Source organism: Cricetulus griseus, chromosome 7 (assembly GCF_003668045.3).
Source record: "Cricetulus griseus strain 17A/GY chromosome 7, alternate assembly CriGri-PICRH-1.0, whole genome shotgun sequence".
NCBI lineage: Eukaryota > Metazoa > Chordata > Mammalia > Rodentia > Cricetidae > Cricetulus > Cricetulus griseus.
In genome coordinates, this window is record NC_048600.1 from 122,914,479 (window position 1) to 122,939,892 (window position 25,414).

A 25,414-nucleotide genomic window follows, 5' to 3' on the forward strand; every position below is an offset into this window, starting at 1 on the left:
TAACCTCAGTTTTCAGGTTGCTGATCTCTCCTATAAACTTCAGTTTCTAATCCACACAGCAGTACAAACAAATCCCTTAAAATCAACATCCATCTATCTATCTATCTATCTACAAATATATATATATATATATATATATATATATATATATATATATATATATATATATTCATCTACATATCATCTTCCTCTGTCCCTGTCTCCCTCTCCCTACCTCATACTATGGAAAATGCTAAGAGATTTTGGTGTCTTGTGAAAACAGACAATGAGGTCTTTGGTAAGGACAAGATCTGTATGCAATTACAATAATCCCAACCTTAGTATATTTTGATTACATATCCACAAGGGTGGTTGTTTTAAATAAAACATTTAGAAGACTGTGTGCAATTACTGGAATTTGTTCAACTTTTTACATTGTGCTCTCAGCCCATTGGGAGACTCGGTACTTACATGGTCATCAGGCTTTTTCTTTCATTCTTGAGCTTGAGGAAGCGAACCTTTGCAACTGCACAGAGCTGCTGCCTCCACAGCGCCATGCCACTCACTGTGTTTCCTGATGAATCTAGAGATAATAGCACTTGCTCCAGCTCAACAAGGCTTCCCATGTCTTTTGCCCCTTCGCTTTGTAAGTGCCCAGAGATTCCAACACCTGAACTATAAGACCGGTCACCTATAAGACACCAGTTTATTGTGCATTGCTTAGCTTTTTCCACAACCATTTACTCAACAGTAAGTTCCAGCATTAGTGTTGTGAGCAAATAGGCAATCTAACTCATGACCACATTAAATCAAACATCGAGGAAATGAGAGAAAAGGAAAACACTTTGAGAAGACAAAAAACATTGTACATTTTTTAAAAGGCATATGCAGCTTTCTATGACATATTCTAGGAAATCCATTAAAATAAACCCATGCAAAAGTGTCCATGTTACAACAGATAAACCACCTTGGTGTTTCTGGCCAAAATAACAAAGCTAATAAATACAGAAGCCTCTCCTCTCATTCCCTTTAAGAACACGAGAATGGTAGATATGATACTTTTGATACATCATAAAATCTAGATAAAACTTTGCTTCTTTGTATTAGCAACCTGGGAAAACGAGATTCCTAGAAAATTATAAAATATGTACAAGTTATGTACCCATTAAAAGACAGTAGCACAGCTCTTGCCTAGCATGATACTGAAAATAAAAGTGTATGGCTGAGTGTGGGAGTACCTGCTTTTAATCCCAGGACTTGATAGGCAGAGCCAAGCAGACATCTGTGAGTTCAAGGCCAGCCTGATCTACACAGCAAGCTCCAAGCAGCCAGAACTACTCAGTGTGACCATTTCAAAAATGAATGGATTCTTTTTTCAGCATAATGTCTAATTTTCCCTCTCCCACAGCCTTTTATATTCAGATGATATGTTACTCCATATTTATTATCTATTCTATGAGGACCTAGTATGGTACATTGCCATCTTCTATAAGTCTATATTTATTCCCTACTTTTTCCCAAGGCTAGTACCAACAAAGGCTTGCATATCATCTCGCCCAAAGCTCCCTTCCTTTCTCCATCTTGTACTGCCCCTTACCTGATTCGTCAGTCATTGACTTCCCTTCTAATTTCAGGAACACCTCATTCAGAGTTGTCATGGAAACACCATAATTCTCAATGCCTTGGTTAGAACACCTATCAAGATCTCTGTAAAGGTCTAAAAGTAAGCACAAAGTAGATTACAGCATAATTTATAATGAGGCAGTTAATAATATCTTTCAAAGTAAGAAAATATTGGTAATAAGATGCATGTACTTTAATTATAAACTGATACCAGTGTTCACTTAATTTATACAACATAACTATAGAATATATTAGTTTGCATGGTTTCTTCAGCATCAGGGTATAACAAACATTTAAGCTTCCATACTTGGGTGACTACTCAGGTTTTTTTTTTAATGATTGGTGTGTTTAAAACATTTTAATTCTAGAGGATGAGAAATGATTCAGTGGGTAAGAGTACATGCTGCTCTAGCAGAGGTCCTAGATTCTGCTCCCAGCACCTATGGGACAGCTCACAGCCACCTGTAATTCCATGTCTGGGGATCTGATGCCCTCTTCCGGCTTCCAGGGGCATCAAGCACACACATGGTGCACAGGTGTAAGTAAAGCACTCATACACATAAAAATATTAAACTTTTTTAACTTTCAAATTTTTAGGGGTGTGTGTGTGTGTGTGATTTACTATGGAGTACAGAGGAGGTCTCCTGTAGTTGGAGTTACAGATAGTTGTGAACGGCCTGATATGGGTGCTAGGAAGTGAATGTGGGGCCCTGGCGGAGTAACAAGCATTTTTAACTACTGAGACATCTCTGCAACCCCTTTCACTCTATTTTAAATTCTCTTATGGGGGTGGGTGTTTAATTCTAAGTTCTGATTAAGGATTAGTATCCAGAGGATAAAAATTTATTCTTTTAGGTTAAGATTAGCTAAGAAACTATAACTGTGTTAGGGTTTCTATTTCTGTGGCGAGACACCAAGACCAAAGCAACTTGTATAAAGGAAAACATTTATTTTGGGGTGGCTTACATTTTCAGATGTTTAGTCCATTATCATTATGGTGTGACATGGTGGCATGCAGGCAGACATGGTGCTGGAGAAGTAGCCGAGTGTCCTACATCTTGGCTCGCAGGAGACAGGAAGTGATCTCTGACACTGGGCATGGCTTGAGCATATATGAGATCTCAAAGTCTACCTCTACAGTGACACACTTCCTATAACAAGGTTATACCTACTCCAACAAAGCCACACCTTGACACACTTCCTACAACAAGGTTAGAGCATGTGAGGCATTAACAAGCCATTTTGAGATTTTTTTTAAGTGATGTTGGGAATTGAAGTTATCTTAATTATATGCTAAAGAGAAGTAGTTAAGTGCTTCTGGTTTCTTAAGCCCACTTTTCAGTTGTTCTCAAAATCAATGGGTCTCAACCATGGATCTCCACACACCTGGGGGACGAATATCAGACATCATGTATAACAGATATTTACATTACAGTTCACAACAGTAGCAAAATTATAGTTATGAAGTGTCAATGGAAATAATTTTATAGTTGGGGATCACCACACATAGGAGCTGTATTAATGGGTCACAGAATTAGGAAGTTAGAGAACCACTGGTCAAAATGATACAGCACTTTGGATGCATTTTAAAAGATAGTCAAGTAAACCACACTGTTCAATCTTCATAGAGATTTCTGTCTTCAGAATATGTATCTCAAATGCATTGTGTGTACCTATAAAACTAAAACATATCCCTGCTTCCAAGATGACTTCATTTCTTCCCTTTTTAATATACAAAATTTTATTTACTCTTTGGGAATTTCACACACGAACACAATATATTTCGATCATATTCACTCCCCAGCTCTCCCCCTCCAACTCTTATTGCGTCTGTCATTATAATTGAATGATCCTTAAAAGAAATGATTATTAAGAGAAAGAATGCTGCCGTTTCTGAGACTCTGATGTGAGGATGGATCATGGTTTGAAATGACAGCACTCATCCTTTTTGTCTGATAGTCACAAGTCCTACTTATTGCTATCTTAGAGCTGGGGGAACACCATAGCAGCCACACGTCAGACACAGTCCTTTTATGTGTTATAGATATTTAACAATATGTTTAAATGTTCTGCATGATAATTTAACCATCAGAACAGACCCATAAAGGTATGACTGCCATTTCCTTTATGCAAGTGAGAAAACTGAAGCACAGAGATCGATGCCGCTTGTTCAGAATTACCTGGAAATTTGTTCGTGCTTTCCAGGGGCAAGATATACATGAGTCTTTCTTCACTTTGTGTGGTCAGTCTGGCATCAGGGATGTGCTTTTTGACCAGTGAAGTTATACTCTCTGGATCACACATTTCATTCAGATGTAAACTAATATTCAGAAAAAGTAAGAAAAAGTTATTTTGTCTAACATTATCTGTAAAAACTTTTTATGTTGTATATGTTTGCCACTTCATAAATAGTTATAAGACAAAATCGTGTAATTTCCTCTAGAGAGGAGCTAGAGGCAATGATACTAAGTCTCTGTACAACACAGCAGAGGAACTAGCAAAAGGGAAGGTTAGATTCATTTATGATAATTCAAGGACCATCATTTGAAGGGAAGAAATAACCAATTCCTGCCAGGGGTAAAGGAAGTAGGAATACCTGATTATGTCCCCACCTACTAAGAGAACTCAGCTATGAATTCTCCTTTTCTGGTTATGCAGGAGCCCTGCAAACACTTGAACTTGGTAAAAGCAAGATAGAGATAATCTGTGGTCATTTAGGAATATGGTATTATTATGTTATGTAGGTCTCAGAGCCCAGGTGAACTGGTCACCATCTCTGAATATCAGAATTCTTATCTATGTGATAAAATAATACCCAGCTCTTAAATCAACCTTAACAGGCACAATGAAATAGTATTTATGAGATAGTGCTGGGTCTTTCATGAAGTAAACTCTCAATACATGCTAGATAATTTTATCATTTTGTGCAAAATTTATTCAAGTAATAGCTGAAGTCTTTAATAATAGTCTATGTAGTTCTTTATGAAATGTGGGGTTTTAGAAACACCATTGTTAGCCATGTCCACTGAAATGTACTGAGGTGACAAGGTGGTGCAAACAATGCATGTCACTGGCTACATGAAGCTAAATTTAATGTTAAAACTGTTCTGTGCTTCAAAGATGCTATGCTAGCATTATCAAGGACACAAAGTAGAAGAAATTCGGCCCCTTCCCTAACATCACTTGCAGCAGAAAGACAATGAGAAGCAAAAAAAAATAGGTATCATTACTGCTGTTTTACAAACAAAGTTACTGAAGACCAAATAAATTAATTAAGCAACAATTTGGATTAGTACTTTCTGGATTCCAGCACAAAGGAAATTCATTAAGGAGAAAATATTCAGAAGATAACAGATAAAGGGACTGGAGAGATAGCTCAGCAGTTAAGAGAAATTGCTTCTCTTACACAAGATGTGAGCTTGGATCTGAGTACCTCCATCTAGCCACTCACATTCACCTATAACTCTCGCTCCAGGTATCTGATGCTCTAACCTGGTCTGTGTGGACACCCATGTACATATGCATTTGCCCACATGGACACACAAATACACATGGGTGATACTTGTATATGGTTGAGTGTGATGAAGAAGGATGTAACAGACATCCCCCATAAGACAGAAACAAGACAACCACAAAGACCTGCAACAGACTTGCCTAGAGACCAATGAGTACAGCTTTTATTGGAGGGAAATTATTTAATCTGCTTATAACAATGGAAAATTCTAGTATTGTAGATTTGATCAGCCTAAAAAATCAAAGAAAGTAATAGTGAGGTCTATTAAACTTCCAGGAGGATGTAATTTTTATTGTCTTTTAATTTATTTATAATAATCATTTGATTATCCTGATGTGAAAGAGACCTAAGAGGAAGATGACAAAAATGAAGCTATGGAGAATAGAGAGTGTATTGAAATTATCTGCTTAAACAGAAATACACTCTGATATAGGATGAGAGAAAGAGTTAAAGTACTGATAAATTATTCTCAGAAAGCAACATATTATGAAAACATTTTCCAAACATTTTCTTTACACCTACACTAACACGTAAATTTTTAGTGTGTATGATGCCATCAGAGAAATGCAAATCAAAACAACTCTGAGATACCATCATATACCCATCAGAATGGCTAAAATAAAAAACACCAACGACAGTTTATGCTGGAGAGGATGTGGAGAAAGGGGAACACTCCTCCATTGCTGGTGGGAGTGCCAACTTGTACAGCCACTTTGGAAATCAGTATGGAGGTTTCTCAGGAAAATGGGAATCAGTCTACCTCAAGATCCAGCAATTCCACTCTTGGGAATATATACCCAAAGGATGCACATTCATACCACAAGCATATCTGTTCAACTATGTTCATAGCAGCATTACTTGTAATAGCCAGAACCTGGAAGCAACCTAGATGCCCATCACCGAAGAATAGATAAAGAAAATTTACACAATGGAGTACTACTCAGCGGGGGGAAAAAAACAATGAAATCTTGAAATTCACAGACAAATGGATGGAACTAGGAGAAACAATCCTGAGTGAGGTAACCCAGTTACAAAAAGACAAACATGGTATGTACTCACTCATATATGGATATTAGACATAAAGCAAAGGATTAACATCCTAATAACCTACAATCCACACCTTCACAGAAGCTAGGAAACAAGGAGGACCCTAAGAGGGACATACATGGTACCCTGGAGAAGGGGAAGGGACAAGAGCTCCTGAACAAATCAGGAGCACGGCAGGGGTGGGGGGTAGGAGAAAGAGGAGGGGAGAAGAGGACGGGCGAGGAGAACATGAGGAATCAGGAAAATTGAGTCATGGGATGAATAAAGGAGAGCAAGAAAAGAGATACCTCAATAGAGGGAGCCGGTATGGGTTTAAAGAGAAATCTTTAACGATGCCATGTATCTTACATGCTTGGAGAGAAATCTTTAACGATGCCATGCGTCTTACATGCTTGGGAAGAGCATATGAAAGGTGGTTCTAACATGTCTCTTGACCTTTGTAGCTGTAGATCTACCTTGACCTGATTCCAATGGCACCTGTCTCCAGTGTGCTTATGATGCATCTGTCTCCAGTACTGAGAGCCATACCTTAGATGATAGCCAATGCCCCATTTCTTCTTCAGGAACAGAGATGAGCCTGCACACCTCAGTCTCCCATTGGATATAAACACCTTCCTGTCTAGTTGGGAAGAACCAAAAGATAAACTTTAATAAAGAGTATTTTTTCAGTATTCATAAATGTGAAAAATCAAAATCCAGGAACAAACGGCATTTTAGAAGCATGCCACACTAGAATATACTCATTCTGTGACTTTCTAGGTACTCCAATAACTGAAATGATGACTTATGTTTGCTTATTCTCTGCACAGTTGGGAAAGTTATTCAGCATCTACATAGTGTCTCTCCAGCCCGCTGACATCCATCCACGTGGAAGGAAGCATGGTTGAGACAACACTGTATACTTTACAGCCTCCACTTCTCTGTGGTGGGATAAGACGTGGTCTATGGGATAAAGCCCTCTATCTGGGACACAGAGATTCAAACAGGTGAAAGCAATTCTCCTGTGTTGGTTGTGGATATTTATAGTGAGATGTGTCTGCTGTGGGGCCTGTTTGTAACCCATATTTAAATCCGACTTTCTCACTATGAAACATTAAAAAAAAAATGGAAAAAACCTATAGTTACCAGCCAGGATATCAGCCTCATCCATGAACTGTGTACTAAACACAATTACTCTGTCTAGTTTCCTCTCCTTCAGTAGGTTCCATATACAATGCCTTGAAAATGGATCCAACCCAGCAGTTGGTTCATCCAGCAGCAAAACCTGGACAGTAGAAAATGTCACAGTCATTTGTCCTTCTGGGGCAAGATTATTCTAAAAAGAACCACTGCAGTTTTGAAAGTATTGGTGTTTGTGCTTAAAAAGTTTTCTTATTACTTTCTTCTTCCAGAAACTATTAAGTTTGAGTGCTTCTTGGACTTTGGGAGCCCATTTCACATAGAGGGATAATCCCTCAGCCTAGACACATGGGGAAGGGCCTAGGCCCTATCCCAAAGGATATGACAGACTCTGAGGACGCCCCCATAGAAGGCCTCACTCTTCCTGGGGAGCAGATGGTATGGGATAGGTATGGTGTTAGTGGGGGGCAGGGGAAGAGGGGAGGGAGAGGGAACGGAGATTGTCATGTAAAAAAATCTTGTTTCTAATTTAAATAAAAAAATAAAATTTATCAAATTTAATAGTTTCAGAGTCTCCACTCTGATTTCATGGATGATTTTTGTTCCCCTTACCTGAGGGTCTCCTAAAATGGCAATCCCAAAAGTCAGTTTCCTTTTTTGTCCACCACTTAAATTCTGAGCAAGAATGTCTTGAATATTTTCCATTTCTAAGTCCTGTAACACTCGTTGTACCTAACAATATAAAGAGAATTTAGTCTAAAACCCATGATTTGTTATTTTGTTTTGTTTTGGGTTTTGTTTTTTGTTTTGTTTTGTTTTGTTTTGTTTTTGGAGACCAAGTCTCCCTCTGTTGCCCAGGATGGCTTAAACTTCAGCAATATTTCTGCCTCCCAAATGCTGGGATTACAGGCATGAACCACCCTGACTACCTTACTTTTAAAACAGTTTTCTGTCATTATAAAGATCCTGTGTGCCTCACTTTAGATGGTGATTGTATACAAATGAGACAAACACATTTAATATTTTCTAGGTGACCAATTTCACATTCGTTGTTGCATAACAGTGGACATGTTCATTTACCTCCTGCTCCACTTCATGTGGCAGAATTCCCTTTATTTTAGCAAAAAGCCTGAGATTTTCTCTCACAGTGAGAAAACCAAATTGTATATTGGACTGTGGACAAACTCCAGTGAGCTTGATGACAGCATCAAAGTCATCCACTTCTGAAAGTGTCTGATTATAGATGGTGATGGAACCTATGCAGAGAAAGTAAAGAGTAACCATCAGGACAGGGTGTAAATTATGTAAATCACAAGAATCATTCAAGCATATAGGTATAAATTATATAAATCACAAGTTTCATTTGAGCATATTTTGCCTGTTTGCAACATACAGAGGGCTGTTATGCAACATGGGAACTGGGGTTTAGATCTCCAGGATCACGTGAAACTTGAGTGTGTGTGTGTGTGTGTGTGTATGTGAATGTACCAGCTTGTGCCTGGAGTCTAAGTGCTGGGAAGGACAGGTGGAGACAGGAAGACCCTTTGAGCTCATTGACCACCAAGCCTGGCCAAAACAATGAGCTTCAGGTTAAGTGCAAAACCTAGCCTCAAAGAATAAGGTAAAGGCAATATAAAGAGACTTCAAAGTTCCAGCATGGATGGGAGAAGGGTTCCCAATGCCCCACCGCAAGCTGAAGAGCTAATGGCTTCTGAGAGAGGTAGAGTTACTCTGCTTTGTGTGTGAAGGGAAGGTTGCCTGTGTCCCAGAGGATGAACACACACACATGTATGTGCATATGGACAGCACTACTTGGATTTGTGGGATTTTTTTAAGACATGAACTTGGGAGAGAGAGAGAGTTGGGGTGGGACTGGGAGGTGCTGGAGGTGCAGGCATGTGGGGTGGATATGACCCAGATACACTGTGCACATTTTAAACTTTCAAAAAGTCAAAATAAAAAGAAATTTTAAACTAAAAAATAACTGAAAACAAAAGGGTGAAGAAGTGATTGAGAAAGGTATTGCAACATAACCTCCATATATACTGGCCCAAGCAAGCCCACCCCCAGATATCCATATACTACACACAGACAGAAAGAAAGACTCAACGTTCGGAATAACATCTAATTTAGCAGAAATGTCACTTAATAACTGAATGGTTATAATGCCACTTGTATCAAGCACAAAGATTTTCATAAATGTGTACAACTATATAAAAATAAATAAAATTTTAAAATGTTTCTTAGCTTCTCAACTGAAATATGAAAACATAAAAATAGTATCTACTAACTGGGAAACATATCATATAATTCAGAACCTGCATACATTGTGCAATGTTTAAGGAAAATTCCAAATTTTTTGTCTTAATGACATGATGTGACAAGTTACTAGTGAAAAGCAGAGCTTATTCATTCTCCCTTGAGCTTGCCTTTGAATAAGTGTCCTCTTACCTGTAGTTGGGGGTGATAGTCCACAGAGTATATTTATCAGTGTGGTTTTCCCAGCTCCACTGTGGCCAAGGAGGGCAGTGATCTGGCCTTCATATATGTCAAATCCCAGACCTGGCATGAGTTCAAAGAGATTATATTTAGTACTTGTATAGCCAATTTATAGTCTCCACAGTTCACAATTTATCATTGCATAGATGTCTGTGGGTTCTAATCTTCAAAATAAAATCAATCTTAAAATTGGTCCAGCTGTCTATAATCTCTCTTCTTCATGCCTACTGAAGTTTCACAAGTCTCTAAATCAAACACCAATGTTAACTGTAATCATACTTTATTACCTCTTAAAGCTTCAACTTTTCCATGCTTTCCTGCATATTCCTTTTTAAGATTTTTGATCCTGCAAAAAAAAAAACTTCTTTGAGGAAATTGCAGAGATTGGGTGTTGTGGGGGCTTGATAAAACCTGGAGGGTCTTTATTTCTCACAGGCACAGTCAGAATCATCCCGGGCATCCCACAAGAGGAGGAATCTCTGACCATTGCACCTCAACAGAACACAAGAGAATGGAGTAGCTAGCATGTGAGTGCATGAAGCCATATGTACAGACTGTGGCAGGTGACTGGAGAAGAAAGCTGGAGATGAACTCAATGCTAGGAGATCCCATGGTGTGGGTGAAGGGAATCGTGTCAGTGCGACAAGCCTTGAGCTTTTGTTTGTGCTTTTCACTCAAACACTATGAGTGAAGTCCCATTTGTGTCATTTACACAGAACTCTGGTACAAATACAGAACTCACAGAATTCAAGTCTTCAGCAATAAAGCAGGGATGCCAATGCTAATTATCACATAGGGTTGATTCCTACAGAAAACAGGAATCGCAGAACCCAAGATGTTGGAAATTTCAAGAGAAGCAAATGATGAGATGGTTTTCAGAATCTGCAGAAGTGACACAATCACACATGACTATGTCCCAGCACTTGGGACTGAGGGAGAGAGCTTAGGGATCTGAGGCCACCCTGGGAGGAGACATGAGAGTTCCAGGCCAGACTGGCTTACAAAGTAAGATCCTATCTTAAAAAAAAGAAAAAAAAGGCACACAGAATACTTTCAATGAGCTGTAGGTCTATTTTGCTTCAAATCCTGTGCACTCTACAGGCCTTAATTTCTTAAAATAATGAAGCAAAGCATCATGTGGGTTACAGACAAATTCAAGCCAAGGTAAGGCTGTTTGGGATGTGTAACTGTCTGGAAGTCACAGCACTGCCCGTAGCTCATGTGTGGTTTCTGGGGGAAGGGTCTGATCATGTCTGCTTGTCTTTCTGGAATGTCTCTAGCTCCCTTTCCGCATCACTTATATCTCTGTTTTCATCTTATCCACCAAGAAGGGAAGTGAAAAGAGACAGAGCAGATTATAGAGAAAGAGGATGAGAATACGGGAGAGGTGTCACACTGTTTATCACTAAGCGGCCATCAGAGCAAACTATGAAGAAGAGACAAGAAAGATGATGAGAGTGGAAATGAAGCACCTATTTGTTGACAGTTGTTACTGTACCAAAAGAGATAAATGTAAATGACAGAGATAGGTTAAAATACGGTGCTATCTAGAATGAGAATATCCTTTTGTAAGAACAGGAGGCTGGGAGGATGTGGGTACAAAGGGGTTCAGGAGGAAACCTTTGTACATCAGTGTCTTGCCTGGCAGCTCCCTGATCTGGGAGCCTGTTCTCTATTGCACTTCCATGTGATTTATTCGTTACCTGATGGCTTCTTTCTCCTGGAATTCTGGAGGCACTGGTTCAAATGAGTCATTCAGTGATGGATCAGAATCTATTTCATTCTCAAGGACCACATGATTAGCTCCTCTGTGTTGAAACCAATAAGACGACTTCAGGAAAAACAATGGAGAACGTCGATGTCCATACTTACCTATGTGGACAGGAGGCAGGTAAGTATCAGGTCAGTCATCACTTCAAGAATTGCACTCCAATAAGCACAGAGATCCAAATCTACCTCTTTGACTTTCATCCTAAGCCCCCATTATCACTTTAGGTAGTACCTCCTAATGTGGTATTTCCAGTAAGAAAAAAAAATGCAGCATTTTAAACTAAAAGAAAAAGTCTTTAGGGCAAAGTGACTTGATTCAAGAAAAACTTAAATATTATATTAAGAGAAAAATGAATGGATAATGTGGTATGTATAAACATGAAATATTGCTAAGCTCTAAGAAAAATTAAATTTGCAAGGAAACAGAACTGGAAAAAATTATACTGAGTGAGGTAACTCAACACCAGAAAGACAACATATGTAGAGTCTAGCTTCAAATATTTGTTTTGTGTATTTAACTTGAAGCAAAATGGAAGCCAGGAAATTAGGGAGGTGGGGCTTGGGGCATAGTAGATTAGAGGTAAAATGAGAATGGTAAAGTGAAATACCAGGGTGGAAACAGGGAAGGTCATTGGGAGTGTGGGGGATATGAGTGGGTGAAACAGGGCTAACCCAAAAGAAGATGAGAAAAGCCATATGGACTTCTGCTATCTCACAACCCAACTTAAAACAGTATCAGTATAAGGACCATAGAGCACATGTAAAAGAAAAGAAGAGGGGAATACTGAGGGCTAAAGGATTGAAGAGAGTCAGGGATGGGAGAATGGGAAGGGGAGGGAGTACGAGTGTATGAACCAACACTAAGGATTTATGAAAGTGATTTATGGAAACCTACTAGTCAGTAAGCTAATTTCAAGAGTTCAAATGGAATTACTATGAATGCATGGACAATGTCACCTCAGAAGACATAGGTAAATTGGAACGTAAGGCATAAGATACCTCCCCAGTAATTTCCAAAAAACTAACAAACAAAAACAGAAAACCCAAAGACATTGGCATTGTCTTTCAGCACCCACTCTAACTAAATGGTAAGACCCTACTGCCTAAGACACCATATACTTTGCCTAAGGACATAGAGAAATTAATACCCAGTTACTCAAGAAGCTTCTTCCATACTGGCCAGTTTCCATAGTGGCAGAAGATATAATGCAGGGTTCAGACTAGATCATGTGTGTTACAATACCATCAAGCAAGATGTATCGACTACAATGATGGCACAGTTATTAGCAGGTAAATAACTACTTTATTTGAGTGGATTTGAGGTCTGCTCCACAGGAGTAAATTTCATGCCTGGTACTATAATCCTGGTCAAAAACTCATGACTTAAGAGTTCATGGGCCCTGGGGAAGATCCTGGTTATTTTTGTTATTTTGCTAAATGGCCATGTTGTCAAATTGTCTTCTAAATACTTACATCTATATCAATTTTCTTAGTTAGGATTTCAATTGCTGTGATACTATGACAAAAAGTAACTTGGAGATGAAAGGGTTTATTTCACCTTACAATTTATTTGCCCATCACTGAGGGAAGTCAGAGCACGAAATGAAGCAAGGCAGAAACCTGGAGCTGGAAACTGAAGCAAAGGTCATGAAAGAGTGATACTTATTGGCATTGGCTTCCTCAATCTGTTTTCTTCTAAAACCCAAGACCATTAGCCCAAGGGTAGCACTGCCCACAGTATATAAGATGACATAAAACTAGCCAGCACACCCACAGACCTGGGTGTCTCTCAGCCTTCACCAGAGAAGCTTCTTTTTGCAATGGATAACAGCAACTGGTCAAAGCTCTGAGAGCAAGAGGCTGAATGTTCAGCCCTCAATGGGACATCTAGACTAACACCACCATCACCAAGGCTCAGGGAACAGTATGGAAGAAGAGGTGTAAAGACCGTAAGTGTTGAAGGATGGGGAGAAGTATCATGAAATACTGTCTTCTAGACAGACATGATGCAGCCACTGCAATCATGAGCTAAGAGCAGCTGTGGTTATCTGCATAACACCTATTCAAGATCAAGCCAGTCAAATGTCAGCACAGGTGGGATAGTGGACTCCCGGCCCCACCCCATGCTGAGGGGATAGTGTCAATGCATAGTTGTTGGGAAAGAGAGGATCATCTTTTATGGGGATATTTTCCATACTCCAGTGGGTAGCCATCCCCATGCACATATGAACATTTAAAACAGAAATAAAGGAGGGAAAGCATCTTTTGACAGACATGAGGGAAGCTGGAAGGGGAATGGAGGCTGGATATGACCATGTTTCATTGTATACACCTATGGAATTCTCTAAATGATATCTATAATTTTAGAAATTTTGAAAAGAAAATGCTACACCATTTATATTCAATACATTGTAGAAGAGTGGTTCTCAACCTGTGGAACTCCACCCCTTTGGGGGTCGAATGAACTTCTCACAGGGGTTATCTAAGATCATTGGAAATGTCAGATATTGACTTTATGATTCCTCTTTTTTTTTTAGTTTTGTTTTATTGAGACAAGGTTTCTTTGTGTAACAGTCCTGGCTGTCCTGGAACTCACTTTGTAGGCCAGGCTGGCCTCAAACTCACTGAGATCTGCCTGCCTCTGCCTCCCAAGTGCTGGGATTAAAGGTGTGTGCTACCAACACCTCCGCTACTTTATGATTCATGACAGTAGCAAAATTATAGTTATGAAGCAGCAATGTAAATAATGTTATGGTTGGGGGGGTCACCACAACATAAGGAAATGTATTAAAGGGTCACAGCATTAGGAAGGTTGAGAACCACAGTAATAGACAGTTACTTTAATTAAATGCAGGTAACAAAAATGTATGAAGTTACAATAATTCTACTACTTACTGAGTAAAACTCTGTCGAAATACAATGCCAGAACCAAATAGAGAAGAGCATCCAAAACCAACATAAAAAGGGTGGCTATGATTAGGTACGAGTTGTTTGGAGAGTCCAAATTAACATTAGAATTCACATCGTAGTCCAAATGTATAAGCTGAAAAGAGATGCATGGAATTTTTAAAGGATTAATAATGTTTTATAGATAATTATTATCTTAATTCTGCTAGATACCAAGAGAAAGATAAATGAGATGCAATTTATATCTCTATTCAGCTGTGGCCTATTGCCATTCATAGCAGCTACTTCTCTAACTACAAACTACAGATGATGGTGAAATCTGCTCAGAGGGGGTAAAAAAAGGTACAGGAATGAGGTATTTGAGACAAATCTAATACAAAAGTTCCTCAGGATTAAAAGAATAAATGGTGAAAGTGTTCTTGAGTGGGGAACTCCATTTCAGAGTGAAAAATTGAAGAATGAAAGTTTGTTAGTAGTTGGGCAGAAAAGAAAAGAATAATTTCAATAGCATACAACTATTTCACATGAATTAACTTTTTGGGAGATTTAATGTCATGTAGAAATGTCCAATTAAATTTAATTTTTTTTCAAATTCTCAAATTTCCAATATTTGTGAAACTATTAAGCTCATGTTTCTCAAGCTTAAATCAGACAAATATTTAGTTAGAAGTATAAGCTGAGCCACATCAACCACCAAATGTCATTCTACATCTAAAGTCATAAACTAATGAAAATCTCAGTACCAGTCATGAGAAACTCCCTTACAAACTGTTGTTTATGGGAGTCCAAGAGACTCCCAAACAAAACAGGCTATTGCTGCTGACTCCCAGAGGCTGGGGATAAGTCTCTATTATAAAAGCACCATGCACCTTGTCCACAAGACTCAGAGCATTGAACCTAGATCCGCCCTGAGGACTAATTTTCATAGTACTAGACAGCTATATGCAAACTGCCAAGGGAGGGAAGCAACTAAGAGTCCTACCCAGCCGTGATGCCTACTCACCACGACCAGCATGGCAAAACCATCCTAAAAGTGCAATAGGGGTACTCATCCCTTGGTGTTAACCAACAGCTCTGTGATAGGACTGAAACCTTACTCAACAAGAGGGAATTCACGCCTGGGCACAGGAAACCTAGCAAACTACCCAGGGCTGGTGAGGCCGTTGATCTCACAGTGAGGTCGTTGGTAGAGGAAAACCTGCTCCTGTCACTTCATGAATCAGCATGGCTCCTACCTGCATTTTAAATACTTGCTATTATGCCCACAGTTAAGCGCAGCTCTCACTTCCCACCAGAGAGGTTGTTCTTTGCAACAGGTGGAGACCATTATGTAAAACAACTGGTCAAAACTGTGGGGTTGACTGTGATGCTCCCAGCTGAAATGGATACACTGACAACACAACTTGTACCTCACTCAGGCTTGGGGAATAGAAGACAGAGAAGAAGTATTTTAAGAACCAGAGGAATAGAAAAATTGCTGCGATGTGGTTCTCCTATATGTTAGGGAAACTACACTCATTATACCTCAGTAACACGCCTAAACAAGACCTGAAAAAGGACAGTGCCAGTAGACACATTAACACGGAAGAGGAAAATCCCATCCCTAATAAAGAAACTACACGAAACTTCATAATGAGAGACAAAGAATGTCTTCCCAAAGGAAGAGTCCCCTACCTAGTTGGTTATCTAATATCAAGTAGTCAACCTTGAAATCATATACATGTGAGCAACGCTAAAAGGATTCAGCTTGTATTTACATATTTATGCATTTGTGTCTCTATGCATGTGTGTGTGTGCGTGTGTGCATGTGTGCGCTTGTGTGTGTGTGAAACTAGAATAAAGAAAAAGAGGCCATGAATTTGAAAGGGAGTGATGCAGATGGAGAGGAAGGGCATGGAAATTGGTGGAAGGAGGAAAGGAAAAGGTGGAAATGATGTGATTATAATTGTTAAAAATTACAAAAAGGAAATTAAAAATATGAGAGAGAAAACTAAAAATGTTTCTTATCCCTTAAATTTCTTTATCTATAAAAATGGTGGTAGTGCACACCTTTAATCCCAGCACTCGGGAGGCAGAGGCAGGTGGATCTCCGTGAGTTTGAGACCAGCCTGGTTTGCAAGCACTAGTTCCAGGACAGCCTCCAAAGACACAGAGAAACCCTGCCTCAAAAAACAAAAAACAGGAGGGGGAGAACACTTCAGTGTTTGGTGCATATTGCATAAATCATAGAAGAAATGTGTTTAGAGTGTTGTGTGCAAAAATAAAATCCTGGGACAGTTTAGCTGGTAAAAGTGCCTGAGTTTGGTCCCCACGATCCACATGGTGGAAGGAGAGAACTGATATCGGCCAAGCTGTCAGATTCTGAAATCCAATGTCACAGCGTGCCTGTGCATGTGGACATACACACATACAAATAAATAAAAACAGGCTTTAATAACATGAAACAAAACAATTACATTAATTCTTACCTGGGCCATTCCAGCAGTAAAGGCAAAGGGGCTAAGAAAACACAAGGTCCATTCCATAAAGGCAGGAAGATGTTTGTATAACGCTGTGAATCCTAGACTTCCCCAAAAGATGGTAAGGAGGAAGACAGCCAAACCAGTGAGAAAGGGTTTCTTCAGCAACACACTCATGAGGAAAGCCAAAGTGATCTGAGGGGAGAAAAAAATTAGCGGTATGGCGGTCTGAGGACTATCACTAACACACTAAAAGGAATTTCATATTGGATAAGTATTATCCAAAGGACTCATGTTAATGTCACCATCTCTCTTTAGAAGCAGAGCATATGGGGAGTTTTCCTGTCATTGGATGCTTACCCTTAAAGGGGGTTATGAAAGCCCTGCCTCTTCCTCTTCCTGACATCCTGGCATCCATTGACATGAGCAACTTTGATCTACCATGAACTGCTGACATGCTGTGCTGCCCAGACACAGGCCAAAGCAACAGAATCAACCAACCTTGGACTGAGAGCTCCAAAGCGATAGGGGAAAAATAAACGAACCCCCTTTCTTCTTGTTAGCATTTGTTATAGGGACTGAAAGATGGCCAGCACAGCATTTGGAAAGTATGTCTCCTCAATTTTCAATTGGATACTAGATGGGTAGTGCCTTGTGCAAATACTGCACAGAACAGTGACTCATGATTGGTGGAAAGAAAGGAGAAAGGGAGGGGGAGAATTCACCAACTTACCAAAGACAGGCCGTACAGGAGAAAAAGAAGGAACACCACCATGAAACCAGTTAAGACAACAATTTGGGCAGATTTCACAATAAGAGACATCAAAGTAGCCACGACAAGGATAAAGCCAGCATACATCAAACCCCAGGAGAGCCTGCCCAAGAAACACAGGATTAGTGTAAATGCTATGACTCAGTTACTCCATTTACTTACTAAGCAAATGGCTTTAAAAGTGTGTGATTTATCAAGAATGTCTTTTAAAGGGGGTAATTTCTAACAAATCAGAAAACTTCCTCATCTTAAAGCTTGTATTCTATACAGAAAAGTATATTTAAAACAACAAACAAACAAGTAACTGTGTACAATAAATAGCTGCCCTAATTAACATTGTCAATTTGATAGAGCCTAGAGCCATCTGATGGGAGAAGTCCCAGTTGTGGAATTGCCTAGATCAGCTTGATCTGTGGACATGTCTGTGAGGCATGGACTTATTGAATGCTGCAGAAGGACCCAATCCACTGTGGGTGGCAACATTCCTCAGTCAGGGGGTCCTGTATTAAAAAAAAGCTAGCTAAGCACAAGCCAGAGAAGGAGCCAGCAAGACAAATATGGACTAATTCCTGCCTCTGAGTACTTATCGTGAGTTCTGGCCCTGTCTTCCCTGGACGATGGACTCTGACCAGGGAAGTCTAATCCAAGTAAATCCTTTCTTCCCCCAGGTAGCTTGTTGCTTTTCACAGTGACAGAATGAAACTAAAACAGTAGCTAAGCAAGCAAACTAAGAAGAACATGAACTGGACAAGAAGATGAATGTGATGAAGAAAGGTTTTTAGGAAGAATGAAAGGAAGAATCTGTGTTGCTTTTTCAGTTCTGTTCAACTTCTTTCATAAGGAAATCATGGAAACAACCGGGGCATCAAGGAGACATACCGCCCACATTCTAGGCTTTGCAAGCCAAACAAGTTTTGTTGTCATCAGTGTTGCCTTCACAGTGCAAGAGCAATCACAGACAATCTATGCCCGGTGTATGGTTGTATCTCAATGAGAATGCATTTGTAAACAATGACATTTGAATTCCCAATAGATTTTTATGTTCCCTAAGCAATCACTGCTTTTTTTAAGTTTCTTCCCAGCTTCCAGTGAGGAAGCCACTCCTTCCCAACCTGCCAGCTGCTGACATAGATGATTCAGTACAAGAATACACAAGGCATCTCCATGGATAATACAACCAAGTAGGTAGATATGAAGACGGTATATTTACTACTAATGCCAAAGACAGAAGGAGGCTCTGCACAGGGTCCTGTAATGTCACAGACTTGGGTTAAAATTTTCTGTTACATTATAACTAAATATATTAAGAAGCAATTGTTTAATTTCCTTAAATTTCAATTTCCTCTCTGGGAAAAGATTAAAGAATTAAATCAGTTGGGTATTTTGTGGCTATAATATAGTGATAGGTCTACAGTGGACAGCTGGTTTCCTGTCATTTATAGTAGAAAATCCCATCAAGTTCAGGAAGTCTTATTTCTCCTGTGATTACCTGAAACTATTCATCTATCTGCCTTCTATAAACTTCTTAATTTCATTCAGATAAAATATCAGTCTTTCCTCCAAGAGGGAAAAAGGCCCTGATATTTTTAAATTTCCACTTGCTAGATTTTTTAATATATTATCTTCCACTGGCTCTTCATAGTTTCCAACATCTTTTAAAATACAATGAAGGAATTCTCTTCACTATCATGGACATAATTTTAATATACAAAGGGACAAAAGTAAAAAAAAACAAAACAAAAAAAACCACTGTGCATTGTATCAAATCTTCCATTTCTGTTTTGAAAGATTTATTTTATTTTACATTATATATTTGTGCATCTCTGTGGGTGGGTGTGGGGAGAGTATTGCACACATGTGTTTGTGCCTGTGGGGAACAGAAGCATCAGTCCCCCTGACCTATAGATAGTTACGGGAAGCTGCAAGCTCCCCTGACCTGTAGTCACAGGCAGCTGTAAAATTCCCCTGGAGCTGTAGTCACAGGTAGCTGCAAGATCTCCTGGACCTATAGTTACAGGCAGTTGTAAGATCCCCTGGACCTGTAGTTACAGGCAGTTGTAAGCTCTCAGACTGGAATGCTGGAAAGCAAACTGGGGTCCTCAAGAACTGCATGTGCTCTTAACAGCTGACCTGTGGCTCCAGCCTCTATCTTCTTTACTTCCACATTTAGAATAATGAACATTATTTTAGGACAAAATACCAAATTTGGCACAAGCTAGCCAGTAAAATGTCTAGTCTTCCTACTCAATGGTGTTTTTCTTTAGACACTAGAAAGTTCCTGGAACTGTGCATACTCTCCACACCATCTCTAACACTGAAAATAATGTTCAGTTCATCCAAGGAAAATTTGACATTCATGTGAAAAAAAGTCATCATCACTTTAGCATAGTATCTGAAATACATATTTCATTTTACATAAAAACTCTTAACTTCTCATACATGTTGGTTCACATAAACATAATATTTAGTAACTAAGAGTCATCCTCTGTGCTGTTAGCTCCCTAAAGATAGGGAAACACCTTAGGCTTTCCTTAAGTCAAAGAAACACAGAAAATTCTGGTTACCGAGCATGTGAGTCCATGTATTTCAAACATTCTTACATGCCCTAGTTTACTAAAGTACCAAGTCCAAGTATGACATAAACAAGCCTAAGAAGCCCCCCACAGTTAAGTTATTCTGTTTACAGATGTTGATTGGTGTATTATTGACATGCAATTTACCAGAAAGCAGACTCTCGAAGTCCCATCATTGCCATCAGTATTGTAATGTATTGCCTTTCTTGGGTAATGTTGACTGATAAATAGTATATAAATGGAGAAAAGGATATAACACAGAAGAAAATTAAAAAATCAGTTGTAACTCCTCCTTGGGCAATAAAAGGTAGGATCTTCATATTTACGCCAATAACTGACATCAGCTCTTCCATCACTGAATGATGTGTTGTCATCTGAAGAAAAACACCAGTGAACAAATTATTATCATTAATCTAACTGCAACCTTGGGCTCTTTTCTTAAATCTATAAGAAGGCATTAGCTTGTAGTTCTTGGAATACCCAAGGTTCTATTTTAAGTCCTTCAGTAGAAAAAGAAACGTACTCTTGTTTTTAAAAACTAACCGGAGTAACACTTCAAACTGGATCTTCTTTGGAATTTCTAATCAGAGTAGCTCATGTTTTATTGTTTCTCCAGAACTTGATTTACTACCCCATAGTAGACCCTGAACCCTTATAATGGCTGCACAGAGCTATACTTTTTAATCTCTGTATTACCAGGATCTCTGCTTTAAAGTTTCTAATTTAAAAATTGGTCTAATTACAATTATAAAAATAAAAATAAAAAAATAAAATAAAACATTTTAAAAAGTGACTATACTATGTATATTTTCAAGTCATCAGTGCCTTAACACTACAACTGAACACAGAAGCTGTTTGGAATACTATGCTTAGTGTCTAAAGGCAAATAAATTACAAAATAAGACAATCCATATCTTTACCTACCAAATTTCAGTATACTTCTCTTCCTTTAACTTAGTACTCACCTCTATGATGCCAGCATTGATGGCAGCTTGAAAGGCTACAAAACCTTTCTCCCAGAAGACTGAATTTCTACAAGTTATTGTGTTGTTCACTGTTTCACAAGGAGCTTCAAGAAAAGAAGACACAATCACTATTATGTGACCAGACAGTCTTAGCTATGGGATAAATAAAAATCTGTATGCCCAAAAAGGGCATACCAAAATTGCTTTGTCCAGATTCTTTAAGATGAACTCTTGATTATTTTTCGTGCTATTTTATAATTATTTCAATTTTAAATTTTTTTCCTTCTGTTGTTTCTGCCAAAAAACCAAAGAATAAACTCACTAACATAGAAAACACTGAGGTATTTTTAAATGGGTAGGAATGACTGAGAAGGAAATTTCTTGAAGCTTTTAATAAACCAAAGAACATAACAAATAGCATATGTAACTTCTAGGTTCTTTTGAAACAGGATCTCATTCTTGTAGTTCATGCTGATCTTGGAGTCATGGGAAGGCTATAAGTTCTTAGGGGAACAACAAACTTAAAAGCATAACTTTCAAATAAGCATGGAGTCTCCTAAAAATAATAAAAGTGGAGCTGTTATACATAAAATCTGTCTAGCTGGAGGTTATGCCAGGACTCTGGATCTTCATACCATAGAGATACATGAACACCTATATTTACCGCAGCACTATTCACACTAGTCAAGTATAGAGCCTGTCTAGACATCTATCAAGAGATGAGTGGATACACCTATATACAATGGAACTTTATTCAGCCATAAAGAAAAATGATTGATGCAGTCTGCAGGAAAATGGATACCATAGGAGGTCATCATGTTAAACAAAACCAGTCAAACTGAGGACAAATTATCACATTTTCTCCAGTTTATAGAGTCTAGATTTTATGTAAATACATAAAACCATATATACATATATGAGAATGGCATGATTGTTGAAGCAAGAATGAATGGGAACTGAGGGGAGAGGAAAAAGGGAAAAGGGAGGGGGTAAATGTGGCCAAAGTACACAACATACTTGATTGAATATGTTTTTATAAAATCCATCACTATATGCAAAGAATATATACCAATAAAATTATATTTTTAAACAATATAGGCTTTATTTAAAAGGATCAATCCATTCATGCAAGGAAATTAACAAAGGGAGTTGTATCATTCATTGCATTTCTTCTGTGTGTGCCCCTTGGGTCTAATGACATAACAGTAATAACTACATTAATATATTTTTCCTGCTGGCAAAGTTACCTGAATGGTCTTTGTGTTCTTTTACTGGAGGGATCCTGTGACCCCAAGGAAATTTCAAATGATATGAGAATGTATCCTTAAAGATGACTCTCACTGCATCCATTGAGTAATTTAAATCTAGTTCGTTCATACTTGTTTCATCAGGACATGCCACGATTCTTCTTCCTGCCATGGGGAGAAAGGGAATAGTTCAGTAAGATTCCCATGTGGTCCAACGGCAGCACACCAGATTCAAGAACATAGAGGTCTTTTTGTTCAAGTTATTTCTTCCCTAATACACTCACACTTAGAATGAAGTGGGATGTTTCCAATGTTCTAATCAAACTGAAAGTATTCTGTGGCAAATACTCAGTTTTAGATTTATTTATATTGTGTATGAATGGTTTTCCTGCATGTATGTAAGTGTACCATATGTGTGCCTGGTGCCAGAGGAAATCAGAGGCTTCAAAATCCCTGGAACTGAAGTTATGGATGGTTGTTAGCAACCAGGTGTGGCTGGGAATCAAACCCAGGTCCTCTACAAGAGTGACAAGTGCTATTTACCACTGAACCATCTAGCCAGCCCCTGGCAGATTCTCTTATTGAAAATATTTTATGCCTCTTCAAAGAATTTAGCCAAAAATTTAAGCCACAATGAATGAGGAAACCCACAAAAACAACTAACCTGGGCTCATAGGCACTCACAGTTTTAAAATTATGATGTCCTATTTTTATGACCTTTTTATTTACTAGAAGAGAACATTTATAAAACAATAGTTTCTCTTGTCTATTTGGTTGTGTAATAACAGCATAGGTTGCATAGGGTTAATGCTGCTATTTTCTCTTAATTTACTAAGAATAGTAAATTTCATTATAAGTATTTTCATTATAAGATCTCATCTTTATTATCTTCTAATAAAAATGGTTAAATATTTCTTTCCACTTCATCCTGAAAATATGGGCTTAAAATATCTATTTGTTGAGCTCTGAATCATCATTAAAGTAGAAGCCCAATTCATGCCAACTTCCTTTTGACCTAACTTAGTTCCAGTGGTTTCTTAGCTATCTGGAGAGACAAGAACTCTCACCCCATAAAATTCCTAACCTAGACTGTTGCCTCTCCTTTCTGCCACACTAAGACTTGCTGGTTTCAAAGATTCAGGTGAGAGAATGAGCCTGTGCTCTAGGTATCTATTTGGGTATCTATCTGATCTCTCCTACTTCACATCTCTAACTTTAGAACTGCATTCTTGGACTCTCCTACCAGTACAATTACTAAAAACTGTTTTAGTTGCTGTACTGTGCATATGTATTAGCTCAAAGAGGGGTCTCCTCAGAATCTCCAGGTATCCCATAGCTTCTTTGCTATTGTGCTGACCCCAAGGAAAGATGTCATGCTACTGTAGAGGCATTAAGTGCTTCTCCTGCCATCAATTACATTGTGAAACAGAGAACATCCAAGCATCTGCTTTTGTTGTAAATACTGCTATTGGATTCTGACACCACTACTCACTTCCTCCCTTGATTTCAGCATATTTGGAAGTACTAAAAAGTCGTGCTGCCACCACCATTGACTATCCCCAGTGTAGGGGAAGCTGTAGCCACGCCTACTTAGGGGCTGGCTACAGGTGTGCCTGACCACGCCCTCACAAGCTTACGAGGGTGTGGTCAGGGGATGTAGGGTGACTGCGTTTTCGCTTTCGGTTTCTCTTTTGGGCTTGCGTACAGACTGCTCCCACATCGGCTGGCTAGGTCGCTCTGTAAGTAAGGCTTTTCCCTATTAAATACCCTTATATTTCTACCTGACTCTGTATTGGTAATTTCCCACTATATCTGGTGTCAGAAGTGGGATATTGGAAACCTACACCCCATTTGGGACAGGCTGTGGGTTCCATCGGGCCCACGGCCTAGGCCCAAAAAGCGCCCTCTCTCCACAGGCCTTCCTGGCTAGCAGCCGACCCGCTGCAGCTGAGCTGCTCAGAACCATCCACCCAGCTCAGAGACAGTTTCTAGCTGCCTAGAGTCGAGGTAGGCCTCGGCTTTCAGCAGAGGCTTCCCCTGGCTGCTGCTGCTGGAAAGCAGCATCTGTTTCAGTGGTTGCGGCCTTATACTCTCTAAGTGCAGCCACTTTTGTGACCTCTCTCCACCGCTGACCAACTGCTGCCAAACGCCTTGGGCTAACTGAATGCCTGTGCTCTGAACACCTGTGCTACCTGCTGGTCAAATATATTTACTGCATCTGGAGTAGAAATCAGGTAAAATTATGGTGGAATATTTATCATTTGCTAAAATTGGTAATATTTTTGCTTATTACATGAATTCAATGTTTGAGGAGGAGGTTAATGTGCCAATTACTGGCCTATATGCCATAATGGCAGTTAGCTTGCTGGTACAAATAGTATTACTAGCCAGAGGACTCAGGAATAGGGGTAAGGATAACCTCACCACCTACTTACAGGAAATAACAGCTTTACTCATTGAGGTTTTGGAGAACAGATTAGGTCAGACCACAATTGTGCAGCAAGTGGAACAGAAATTGGATGATAAGCTTGGCTCTGTGTCCAATACACTAAAGACAGAGCTGTCTGATGAGATGCAGCATATTTATGATAAGATAAACACAGAGAGATCCTCCATGTCTGAGGCCTTAGAGGCTGAGGTCATGTCAGAAGACCATGACCAGCTAAAGAATATCTGTAGCCAGCTAGAAACTCAGATAGTCAATGTTACTCATCAACTAGATGCAACGGTGCAAAATACCCAGCATAGGGTTGAAGAACTGGACAATGCCATTCAATCAGTTATTAAAGCATCCAAGGTAGCAGGTCAGAAATTTGAGTCTAGATTTGAATGTTTGGAAGATAATTTACAGTACAGGGCTGACAGATTACATAGGTCCATACGGTCGATTGCTGAGGACTCAAAATCAGCAAATCATGACCTAGAATCTAGACTCCAATA

General features: G+C 39.1%; 1 protein-coding gene across 4 annotated transcripts in view; it reads right to left on the minus strand.

The window, feature by feature from the left end:
* The window catches only part of Abca9 (ATP binding cassette subfamily A member 9), a 71,745-nt gene that overhangs the window by 35,218 nt on the left and 11,113 nt on the right, over positions 1-25,414 (minus strand). For all 4 annotated transcript variants that reach the window (XM_035447882.1, XM_027425802.2, XM_027425801.2 and 1 more), the window contains 16 exons: positions 22,475-22,639; positions 21,228-21,331; positions 20,410-20,636; positions 17,651-17,792; positions 16,927-17,112; positions 14,447-14,594; positions 11,485-11,653; positions 10,069-10,127; positions 9,734-9,844; positions 8,363-8,538; positions 7,895-8,014; positions 7,289-7,427; positions 6,692-6,782; positions 3,783-3,922; positions 1,577-1,696; positions 451-670 (listed from right to left, as the gene is read on the minus strand). In XM_035447882.1, the coding sequence (XP_035303773.1) occupies positions 451-670; positions 1,577-1,696; positions 3,783-3,922; positions 6,692-6,782; positions 7,289-7,427; positions 7,895-8,014; positions 8,363-8,538; positions 9,734-9,844; positions 10,069-10,127; positions 11,485-11,653; positions 14,447-14,594; positions 16,927-17,112; positions 17,651-17,792; positions 20,410-20,636; positions 21,228-21,331; positions 22,475-22,639 (2,317 nt within the window). The remainder of the gene's footprint in view (positions 1-450; positions 671-1,576; positions 1,697-3,782; positions 3,923-6,691; positions 6,783-7,288; positions 7,428-7,894; positions 8,015-8,362; positions 8,539-9,733; positions 9,845-10,068; positions 10,128-11,484; positions 11,654-14,446; positions 14,595-16,926; positions 17,113-17,650; positions 17,793-20,409; positions 20,637-21,227; positions 21,332-22,474; positions 22,640-25,414) is intronic.